General features: G+C 43.8%; 1 protein-coding gene across 1 annotated transcript in view; it reads left to right on the top strand.

The window, feature by feature from the left end:
* Positions 1 to 11,433, top strand: part of Efnb2 (ephrin B2) — a 44,281-nt gene extending 32,848 nt beyond the window's left edge. The window contains exons 3-5 of the mRNA XM_028766299.1: positions 5,684 to 5,776; positions 6,491 to 6,604; positions 7,875 to 11,433. Coding sequence (XP_028622132.1) covers positions 5,684 to 5,776; positions 6,491 to 6,604; positions 7,875 to 8,263 — 596 coding nt within the window. The 3' untranslated portion in view covers positions 8,264 to 11,433. The remainder of the gene's footprint in view (positions 1 to 5,683; positions 5,777 to 6,490; positions 6,605 to 7,874) is intronic.
* The last annotated feature ends 696 nt before the right edge of the window (positions 11,434 to 12,129 follow it).

Below are 12,129 nucleotides of genomic sequence, written 5' to 3'. Positions count from 1 at the left end.
AGAGAGAGAGAGAGAGAGAGAGAGAGAGAGAGAGAGAGAGAGAGAGAGACAGAGAGAGAGACAGAGAGAGAGACAGAGAGAGAGACAGAGAGAGAGACAGAGAGAGACAGAGAGAGAGGCAGAGAGAGAGAACATTTCCTCTTCTCAGTGCTTTGAACTGATGTTTGTTTCAGACATTGTCTCATTGTCCTTTTTAAAAGCAGGCATTGATTTTTGGCTTTCCCTGGACATTATTATTTCTGTGTTTAGGACTTTTTCTCCTTCTGTGTCAGTTATCTTGGAGAATGACCTTGCTAACCGAGCCATGAAAACGCATTAACTTGGGCTCCAGAGACTGAGTCCTGTCTCTGTGGTATATACTCTGAATCTGTATTGTATTTTTTTGGAATTTAAACGGATACTAGACTAAGTAGAAAGATCTTAGCTCCCTGGCTTGTACATTGACATTAAATAACTGCATCTTGACCAGCATCCTTGTTTCTTGATTAATATGTCCCATGCTTTTTGTTTTATTTTGTTGACATCAGAGATGCGGCCCTGGTGGGAGGACACAGCAGTCTGGTTCTGTGTATTGGGGTGACATTAAAGTCACATGTCTCTCTGGATGATGCTTTTTCAGTTTGCCAGTTAGGCCCCTGCTAGTTTTTTTAGATGCCTGTGCTGAGCTTGGGGGAGGGGCGTGTAGAAAGTCTCATCCATGAAAGCGGAGTTAGCATGGCCACTGTGTAGCATAAAATGAGCAGGCAAGGGCAGTACAGATAGAATTGGTGTTGACAGAGGTTCTTATAAAATGCTGACCGTTAGCTAATCAAAGATACTCCATCAAGGTCAGCCCTATGTAAGGACACAGCTTCTGTGGTTTTCCTGACTATATGATTATCATGTATCTTTTTGGTGAACTTGCTTTGATTAGGTGACATATTTACTTTCAAATGTCTGCCAATCTACAAGTCCCTCATGGCCACTTGAAATATTATGACCAATCCTCCATAGTGTAACCACACATTCATATACTATTTTCCCCATAGGACCCAAAGATGTGTCCTTTGATGGGATTGTATTGAATCATAGAATGTCTCTTTGGAAACAAGGCCCACACGTGGGCTATTTTACCCTCCACCTGATGTTCCTGCTCTTCTCCACTGCACTTAATACAGCTAGCAGCTGTAGCTTGGCTTTGGAGCAGAGCAGATACATCCACACAGAGACACTTTGAAATGCAGTACTTACCTCTGTGGGGCTGGTCAAAGACTCAGGCGTCAACTGTCTGTGTGGTCTATTTACCAGCTCTCTATCTCTTTGTGCTCATATAGCAAGTGTCACTGCCCAGAAGATCTGCAGATAACTGGAAACTCAAGCATCTCAAACTCTGTATAGTTGGTTTGTTGTTTGTGGTGTTTTTGTATTTTGAGGCTGAGTCTTCTTATATTTCCTGCACTGGCCTCAAACCCTCAATCCTCATGTCTTAGGCTTCTGGTGGCTAGGATTGCAGACGTGGATACCACTGAGTAGTATCTTTGCTCCCTCCAGAGGAGACAGTGTCATGATGCTCTGAGTTAGACCCAAGAAGCAAGAGCTTTTAAAAGCCAGCTATAAAATGCCCAAGTATCTCTAGTAAGCTCACCTCCCAACTGAAGAGAGAGAACGTTTTCGAGTAATTTTTAATCTTATAAAGTCTATTTTCCTCCCAACTAGACCAGGGGAGAAAAATATCCAGACACTAAATAAAAGCTTAGGTATAACAATGTTATTTTTCCTGTCTCTTGGTGATTAAATGCAATTTTATCCATTTGGTAATACAATGATTGTGGCCACATTAGATAATGCTGGTGGATTGATACAAAGGGAAACTAAGCATAATGAGGTAACGTTTATTTTTACTCTTTAAGTTAAAAATTCCCAGGGACATTCAAATGAAATCTATAAATAGTTGTAAAGCTATCTAATGAAATGGAAATAGATTTTATTCCCAAGTATTAGCAATTTTTTTTGTTATGTTTCAAAAATCAGTGCTGAGCATTTTAAAGCTTCTAGGTTCCAGGTTGGCGGGGGTGAGAACAGGGGACATCAGAATACTAATCTTGTGACTTGTTTCAATAGCTCATGGCCAGGAAGGAGGCCCAATCAAGACAGAGCACAGGGCCATTGTACTAGTAGGGGCAGGTTTACTAGACTTAGAATGATTCTAACTTTTGAAGACACGTAGAAAATCACATTTTATAGCAGATCTAAGGCTTCTATCTCATATAAGGTTTTTATTTCTGTGTTATACCCCTAAAGATTTCTGTTGGCAGGAACATCTGAACATGGATTTCTCCATGACAAATTGTCAGATGGCAGTCCTAGCCATACTAGTTACTTCCATTGCAGGGGCAAACGAAGGGATCCTTTCAGTTTGCGGTTTATGGGGATTCGAGCAGACAGTTCCATGCCATTTGAAGGATGAAACTGTTTGCTCACCTCTAGAGGGTCAGGAAGCAGTGAGAGGGCCTGGCCTCTCATCCTCTTGGAGACTCCACCCCAGGCATTGGATGGTCCCACTCACATGTCTGTAGTGCAGATCCACCTCTGTTGTCTCTGTCTGGGAAGAGAATCTGACACACTCAAAGACACAAGAGTCACAAGTGCCCTACAAAGTTCTTGACCCAATGAAGTTGACGTCAGAATTAGACCTCACACTTCCCCGTGACTGTTACCTTTCGTTGAGGCAGGTGGAACAGTACCATACAGTTCACGCATTTTTAACAAAAGTTGCTCATGAGATCTTCCCAGGCTCTGCTCTGCTTCTGACTTTCATGAGTCCCGAGTTAACTTAAAAGGGACAGCAGCTGAATATGTGTGTGTGTTTGTGCGCTCACGTGTGTGTGCATGTATGTGGTGTGGTGTCTGTGATCAGAATGCTTCTTTGCCACAGTCTTTTCCACCCTTCCCCCATAATGGCACACTACCCCTCCCCCACCTCCATCTCTTTCTTTTTTCCTTTCTTTCTTTTCTTTTTTCTTTTTCTATTTTTGGTTAATCAAGGGAAAAAAAGTTTCAGCTTTTAAAGCTGTGAATTGGTTCCCCATTTTACACAACCTCTCTCCCTCCCACAGTTCTGTGGTCTCTACCCGCTCAAAGCACAGATTGAAATTTGATTTGAATTTCTTTAGAGATCTTTACAGCTGGGGGTGGGGGTGGGTGATTTCTACATCTTTTGGGGTAAACCTGGGAAACTCAGCCCAGATGTTCTGATTTAGAAGAGGTATTGACCTGCAAATTTAAAAAAATATTTATTCTCCCCTTCTGTGTTTGGAATTCATCAGTAGCCCTGCAGGTACAGGCACTTGCAGGTGGTGAAGCTTCCCTGTCTGCCTTCTTTTTGGTATTCAGTCTTTTTCTCAATCTGAAGCTGATTTTTCCCTTCAAGATTAAACCAAAGAGATCTGGAATCCTCCCTGTCCCCTCTAGTCCACCTCTCCCCCGCCACACACACACATACCCCAAACCCCACTCCTATCCTCCTTGATTGCTCTTGCAGTCTTCCCCCTTTCTGTAGTCTTCCCCCTTCCTTTAGTCCTCCCCCTTCCTGTAGTCCTCTCTGCCCCTGTAGTCCTCCCCATCCCCTCTAGTCTTCTACCTCTATAGTCCTCTGCTCCTTGTACTCCTCCACTTCTGTAGTAGTCCTCCCTTCTCCCTATATTCCTCCTCTGTAGTCCTCCCTGCTCCCTGTAGTCCTCCCTCCCCCCTGCTCAGCATTGAGTTATTACTGTCCTTTGTCAGATGGGTGTTGAGAATTTTAGGAAGAAAAAAAAAGTTGTTTATTTAACTTTTAATAGGATGCACTTTAGCATGAATTGCCTTATGTATTTGTGAGTCTAAAACTTGGCACTCTCCTCAAATTAAACAAACTAGATATTTGACAGGTGATTTAACAAACTAGATCACTTTTCTACTTTTTTTCCTCTATGGAGACTTATCTAGACTCCCAAGAAATCAATAATTGAAGACTCAGCATTGCCCTAGATCACTCTAGAAACAGCGCTCAGAGGAACCCACACTGTGAGAAGCCTTAGGAGAGAGGCTCTTTGGATGAGCTACTGTTTTTGCAGAAAGGAAAGAGAAAGAGGAGGAAAATAGTAACATAACAACAAAGGCCCTTTTTAGTTGCTCAGAAGCAGTCTCTCTAGACCTTTATTTTGACTTATCTGGCAAAGGTTTTCTCCACAGTCTGTGTGTGGATACTATGTAGCTTACTGAAACTCCCCAACAAAGTTCATATGGCAACTGTTAGGTATTTTCCCAGGAAAAACTTACGTGTCAGCCACAGCAAAATGAGATGTGATTATGAGAGTCGACTTAGGCTCGCTCTCAGCGTAAGATACTTATAAGCAGAAGAGGCATCCTTTGCTCTTAGGGAAAACATGAACGTAGAAGTGGATAATTCTAGAACACAGAAGGAAATTTGTGCGTACATTTTTTTTTCAGTTACCCAGTGAGTGCAAACTTTTGCTCCGAAGGCATTTAGAAGTGTTTGGTGATGATGATACACTTTTGGAATAACGAAACAGCCAAATCAAGAGGAATTGCGAGCACACCTGTCCGGTTTTCATTCCCTTCCGAGTGTAGTGTTTGTAGACAGGACTTTGATAGCCGAAGTGGCAGGTGATTGAAGTTACAGACGTGTATATGAAACACTCTGTTCCTTGCCCCTTGAACTCAAGGGGAAGCAGTGTCCAGCACATTCCACCCTCTCTTCCTACTCAAACTATAATTGAAAGCCTGCCCCTCATTACACGGATTGACAGCCCATCTCTTTACAGCTTTAGTTACAAAGCCATTTAGAGATTTCACCAGCCTAAGGACAAACAGCTATGCGTGGAGAGAGAACATGGCTGCTTTAAAAGACAGACAGACAGACATTAGTAGAAGGGATGTCTTTCCTTGGTGAATGTGGGCCATGGTGGTTCCCCCACCTGGTGGTAGCCAAGTTGTCAAAGGGCCCAGAGAGGAAAGGGAGTGTGCTAACCCTCTGTCCAGCTAGAGTTTTCTCCAGCAGAAAGCTTGGCTGAAGAGGCTCATGAGGGCTGCTGATAACACGTGCTTGTTGGCGTTTACACAGTGAACAGAAGGCAGACTCGGAATACCTGAGTTCTAGGATGCTTCTTCAGTATATCTGAGGCTGGAGAAAGGAGCAAGGGGGTGTGTGAGAAGGCTTCTCTGCCAGTGTTTGCAGAACTTGGACGCTTGACAAGCAGAGCATCAAGTTAATTGTTCTTGAAGCAGGAAGTCTGGAGTGGAGGAAACAGGTGTTGGGAGATGATTGCCTACTTTTGAAATTACCGGGTTCACTCTTTTGTGCTTTCTGGTGTGGCCCCCTCTCAGTCTGTGGGCATTTGGAGGATGCTGTCCCTTTTACCTGTAGAGCAATACTAAATCAGATGTGTGCGGGAGGGAGTGTTTAATCACATTTAGAAGCAGGTAGCTTACATGCAGCGATGTTTCCAGGATCCATTTCTCTTTGTTTATGTTTCTGTTTCTTTTTGGCTTTCAGCATCCCATACATCTAGAGAGCTTGTGACAAAGAGTGAATTATTTATTTTTCAAATTGGTTTTTCAGACATTTCATGTTCATGTAATCTTGCCTATTGATTTCCTGATTTTTTCTTTATTTTTTTGTTTTGTCCATTTTATTTTTAATCAGCTACATCAAATGGGTCTTTGGAGGGCCTGGATAACCAGGAGGGAGGGGTGTGCCTGACAAGAACCATGAAGATCCTCATGAAAGTTGGACAAGGTAAAGATCATCTGCTTCTTTGTGAAGCCACTACGACCTGGTGTCTCCCCAGCTAGTGTGGCACCAGGTGACGCTCACCGTCACCCCTCACTTTAGTTTTGAAGGCAGACCCTTCTCTGCACTTTGAACCACAGGCAGAGTGTCCCCCCAAGGCAATATACTCAGCTTTTCTTATTGGAGATCTCTCTAAATGTTCAGGTCAGCAGGACAAAGTGTCTGTGCATTATCACAGATATGCATGTTTCTCTTTACAATGCAGAACACCTCTTTGATTGAAAAAAAAAAATCAAAGTATCCAGTATGTAAACAGTGTTTCTGCAGCTTTGTTTCATTTTCAAATCTGGACAACCCAAGAGCTATGTTTTCATGTAGAATAACCTATTGTGCAGAAAGAAAGAATTATTCTTCTAATTAGAAACTGGTATAGTAGTCAATCAACTTGCTCAGTTAAATTGAAATGTCATCTGCAATGCTTTGACTGCCAAATGCAAGAATCCCTATAGTTTCCACAGATGGCCTCCCAATCTAAACCTCTGAAATAACTAGGATAACCGTTCTGATTAAAAAGGAAGATTATATTCTTGTATTTCACAGTGCTTTGCATAAAGAGTCTTATGTTCGTTGCTATTCATGCCTCTTGAGATATCTGTGCAGCTCTGAAGCTAGCTATAGTCAGATGTCTGTGCCATGATTAATCACTTGTTCTTCATATAGATGCAAGTTCTGCTGGATCAACCAGGAATCATGATCCAACAAGACGTCCAGAGCTAGAAGCTGGTACAAATGGGAGAAGTTCAACAACAAGTCCCTTTGTGAAGCCAAATCCAGGTACAGTGGTGTGGTGTATATGTGTGTGAGTCGATGGGGTGCATCTGTTAGACGCCCCCACCCCCACCCCCAGAGGTGCAGAACCCTCAGAGGACTTCTGTACTGGTGGGATTCACCACAGCTATAGTGCCTGTGCTCCGTGCTAACTGAGCCGGTATTAACTCGGCCAATAAGACAGACTAATTTATTCCCATCAAAGTCTTACCATTACAGTCACAGAGCTCACCAGATGTGTCAGTTACCAGTGATGCCCCACCAGCCGGGTTTTCATTGGCTGATGCCGCCTCCTGCTCACTGCCGACACCATCCCAAAGCTGATTTAATGTATATATAATTTGTGCCGTAATCCCTGTCTAATTACATCTAATCCACAAAGAGCCTTGATGATCCTTTTCTGAGTCTTAGAAAACGCCGCCTAATGGCATACCTTCCAGGTGGCTGTTCTTAATGTTTTTCACATTCTGTATGTAAAAATAAAATATTAAAGGGCCTACTGACCGAAGTACAGCATGCTCTGTAATATAGGCTCATTTTCACAACAGCCCCGCTTCAGTGTGCTGATGTCAGTGTAAGGCGTAGCTGGCACACACACACACATCAGCACTTTTATACTAGGGATCCTCCTGCTGGTTTAGAGGTGATAAGAATTTGGATTTACGGTAATATTCTGTCTCTTTCCAATAGTCAAGAAAGGAAGTTTCCACCCCACCCCCTTTCTAACTTTCAATGACAAGATGTGTCAAATTCTTGTGACAAATTGATAAATGGATAGTGTAATGGTGCCAGGCAATTCTTTAGTGCTAACATTTGGGTTAGCAGTCTGTTCGGTGCCAGAGCGTCTGCTGCCTTCCAAATATATTTTAAGTGTAAATCAAATAATACAACCGAGTTACGAGTTGAAGCCTTTCCCGGGTCCCATCACTTCTTCCTCTCTGGCGTATCTCTGCTGGTAGGCAGGGCTTTCTGTAGAAGGCGGGCATTTGGAGACACACATAATATCCGGTTTGAAGCATGAGGGAAGAGCAGACCAGGGCAGAGCTGGACCATGCTCTGGAGTAGGGGCCTGTGTCTTTTCTTCCAACCGGGCCTGGTGCACAGACAAGGAAGCGGCTGGGGATTGTGTGAGCACTAGAACTTGAGGCACCATTTCCCTATCTGTTCGCCCTGCGGGTTGAACATTGGACATGCATAATTATTATGTTTTGAGGATTCTGCAAGCAACAGGGCAAACCCAGGACTCTGGTAACTGGCTCTTCTTGCTCCTGTACAGGTTCTAGCACCGATGGCAACAGCGCGGGGCATTCCGGGAACAATCTCCTGGGTTCTGAAGTGGCCTTATTCGCAGGGATTGCATCAGGATGTATCATCTTCATCGTCATCATCATCACTTTGGTGGTGCTGCTGCTCAAGTACCGCAGGAGACACCGTAAACACTCTCCACAGCACACAACCACGCTGTCTCTCAGCACACTGGCCACGCCCAAGCGGGGTGGCAACAACAATGGCTCTGAGCCCAGTGACGTTATCATACCTTTAAGGACTGCAGACAGCGTCTTCTGCCCGCACTATGAGAAGGTCAGCGGGGACTATGGGCACCCGGTGTATATCGTGCAGGAGATGCCCCCACAGAGTCCCGCCAACATTTACTACAAGGTCTGAGGCCTGAGGCCTGTGCCTCCCAAGGGAACTCACGCCTTGTTGTTGGGCACGCAGGGACTGCCTGAGCCTGGCTGTGGGGGCAGGATGCCTCCTGGAAGAGCCTGGATCTGGACAGTTTTGTAGTCTGTAGCTTTTCGACCCTGGGGACCACAGACCCTCCCCGGAAGCTGGAAGACTGCTAGGAGATCCCCACTTGGACTGCTGCGTTCCCACGCGGACCTCCAAGCCATTCACCCAGCCACTCAGGCCATTGCAGAGCCCGGGGAGGACACGGTAGGCTCTGGATGGTGCAGCAGAATCTTAGGAGAAGGTTGCTCACCAGGCCGGGCTCTGCCTCCACGTTTTCCTGCCGTGCACACTGGACTTATCGGACCTCGGGTTCAGTAAGGTTTTCAAAGATCTCTAGTGTTTAGTCCTCACTCACTCACTTCTTCTCTTGCTAGGGCTCTGCAGCACCTCCCCAGACTCCTCACTCCATGTCCTGAATCATTACAGGATGTTCACCACAGAGTCCCAGCTTCACCCTTTACACCAAGATCAAATTAGATGGGTATTAGGTACAGAACCCTGCTTATCTGGAGGCTGAGTCAGCTGGGAAGCATGGAGGCGTGGAGGAGTGAGAAAGTGCTGGCTGCCACCACAGGTCAAAACTGCTGCCCCTGGAGCATAGTAGGGACACAAGAAGAAAACAATAGATAGTGCTTTGGTTTTTCTGAGAGGACAGAGACAGGTGGGAGATGACTGTGGTGAGTGGTGGGGAGCTGCTCAATACCACACAGCTATGCAGCAGGGAATCAAAGTCCCTCTCCTGCAGGGGAACAAAGGGGCCATTGTTGTGAAAGGACCAGCTAGAGCACAGAGGGAGAGGGCAGGCCTCCAGTGAAGTGCTGGAGCAGGACTGTTGAGGTACTGGCAATAAAAAGCGCAGCCGTGGAGCTGTGGGAGAGTCCGTCTGCTTTGGGAGATGTTTTAAGCAGACTCAGCTGCTATATTACCACATTTTATTAAACACAGGGAAAGCATTTAGGAGAAGAGCAGAGAGCCAAATCTGACCTAGAAGTTGAAAAGCCAAAGGTCAAACAGGCTGTAAGTCCATCACCACTAAGGTTATTGGAGAATTCTCATTAGGAAAGGTAGGTCAGATCCCCAGTCCCCATAAGTGCCCCTTCCCCCTCCCTGATTGAGCCTTACACTTTGGTTTTTGGTTTATGGCCGTGCTGTCCGGGCTCCAAGGCTGTACCCGGGCTCCATGTCAAAGCAAAGCACACATGGCCCACCTCTTAGAATCCTTAAGATGGAAGTAAGTTATGACGCGGAAGGGAAGGAGGAAGATAGGAAGTATTTATATTAGGTGTATAGAACACAAGGGATATAAAATGAAAGATTTTTACTAATATATATTTTAAGATTACACACAATACACACCAGAAGATGTGGAGTTCATTGGAGGTGGTGATTAAAGTGATTTCCGTGCTTAGTGCTTCAAAAAGTGGAAGATTGGATAGCTACTCCCCAAAAGTACCAATAACAAGAAAAGTATCAATAATGAGAGCGAACAGCAAAAGTAACAAGGTCCTGCGGAAATCTTGCAGAACCGTAGACCAGGAATGCCAGCCAGCTCCCAAACACCAGGAAATCTATGTGACCACCCTGGGTTAGACAATGACAAGATGTGCTAGCCTTTATTTTCCATGTTGGGTTTTCCCTTGCCTTATGGGCTGAAGTGTTCTCTAGAATTTAGCAGGTCACACTGAGGGGGTTACAGTTGAAAGTTTAGCTGTGGGTCCCTCCTCCTCTCCTGCCTCTATCCCTGCCCTTTCAGAAAAGAATAAACAGGAAGCAGGAAGCCTTCCTTTTTTTTTTTTAAGTGCTATGCAAAATAGACATCTTTAACAGAGTCCTGTTACTATGGTAACAATTTGCTTTCTGAATTGGGAGGAAAAAAAATATTGTAACGACAGCATTTGAAGGTTCTCAGACCTCCAGTGAGTACCTGCAAAAATGAGTTGTCACAGAAATTATTCCCTACTTCCCAAACCTGAAAATGATGTTGGTTCGATGTGTGTGTGTGTGTGTGAGTGGGTGTGTGTATGAGTGGGTGTGTGGTACATGTGTGTACATATATGTATAATATATATCTCCAATATATATTATATATATCTATATCATATTTCTGTGGAGAGTTGCCATGGCAACCAACCACAGTACATATGTACTTCTTTCCATCACCCCAACCTCTCCTGTGTATTCATACAAGATTTTCTTGTAAGCCATCAAAAGTTACTTCTAGGAAGGGGGAGAGGGACGAGGAGGGGAGACATGGGAAACCGTCTGATTTTAATGAAATCAAGTGTCTGTGTCATCGGTTGGCTACATTTTGGTTCTATGCTAAACTGTGAAGGATCAGATGAATTGATGAAGAGTTGAGTTACCTGCAACCCATTGAGAAGTGTCCTGTGCGTCTGTTTTGTGTCTGGTGCAGAAAATGACAATCTACCAACTGTCCCCTTACTTGGAGTTGGTTCAGCTTTGGAAAGTTACTGTAAATGCCTTGCTTGTATTATCATCCCTAGTCGCCTGACTTCGGAGCTTGCACCATCATGTTTTAAGTGAAGACGCTGTAAATAGGTTCAGATCTTACCGTCTATGGATTCGGGTGTTACAGTAGCCTTATTCACCTTTTTAATAAAAATACACATGAAAACAAGACAGTAATGGCTTTTCTTACCCAGATTGTGTACATAGAGCAATGTTGGTTTTTTATAAAGTCTAAGCAAGATGTTTTGTATAAAATCTGAATTTTGCAATGTATTTAGCTACAGCTTGTTTAACGGCAGTGTCATCCCCTTTGCACTGTAATGAGGAAAAAAAAAAAGGTATAAAAGGTTGCCAAATTGCTGCATATTTGTGCCGTAATTATGTACCATGAATATTTATTTAATTTCGTTGTCCAATTTGTAAGTAACGCAGTATTATGCTTGAGTTATAAATATTTTTTTCTTTGTTTTATTTTAATAGCCTGTCATAGGTTTTTTTAATCTGCTTTAGTTCCACATGACAGTTAAGCCCCAGAAATGAGATCCGAGCAGTCACATTCCACGTCTGTTTCAAAATGAATTTGTTCTTAAAAAAATAAAATATTTTTTTCCTATGGAAAAAGCGCCTTCAAAGTATTTTTCCTTTCCTTTTTATTTTTTCTTTTGATTTTCTTTCTTTTTTCTGTTTTGTATTATGATTTCCTTCCTTTTGTTATTTTTCCAAAGTCACAATTACCCAGAGACTTCTGCTCCTGGATCCTCTTTATGCCCATCTTGAAAGACAAGTTGTGCATGTGTTACAAATGAAGTTTGATTAAAGCCTTGACATCCATGCAGGAAATGCCTCTGGTAGCACCTGTATTGCACAGTGAGAGCGGTCAGCCACATGGTGAACCCTGAAAGAAGAGGGAAATAATGTATTTGGATTACATTTCTGTGTCAGCCAACCACTTTGGCAGGCTAACCCCAAGGTAGCAGAGGAAGTCAGATGGTCTTCATAAAATTTTACCTTGAGGAAAAGTGTGTTGTAAAACTGGATTAAGGCAAGCCAGAGGCCAGCAATGAGATTGAAAATGTGAAACTAGTGAGATGCCTCAGCTGGTGACATACCTGCCATGCAAACATGAGATCTGATACCCTGTACCCTAGTATCCCATGACTCTGTTAGCCTGTAACTTCCTGGAGAAAGACTGGCTAATAAGTTTGAAATAAGTTCTGGTGGAGAGTTGGGAGAGGGAAACAGTTGATGTCAACCTGCGCTGGTTGTTATGGGCGTCAGCACAGTGAGCTTATGCCCACGTCTATTCTTATAAGTACATATGACACACA

The sequence above is a fragment of the Grammomys surdaster genome, unplaced genomic scaffold (genome assembly GCF_004785775.1).
Source record: "Grammomys surdaster isolate TR1022 unplaced genomic scaffold, NIH_TR_1.0 167, whole genome shotgun sequence".
NCBI classification, from domain to species: Eukaryota; Metazoa; Chordata; class Mammalia; order Rodentia; family Muridae; genus Grammomys; species Grammomys surdaster.
This window is presented reverse-complemented; position numbering and strand designations above follow the sequence as displayed.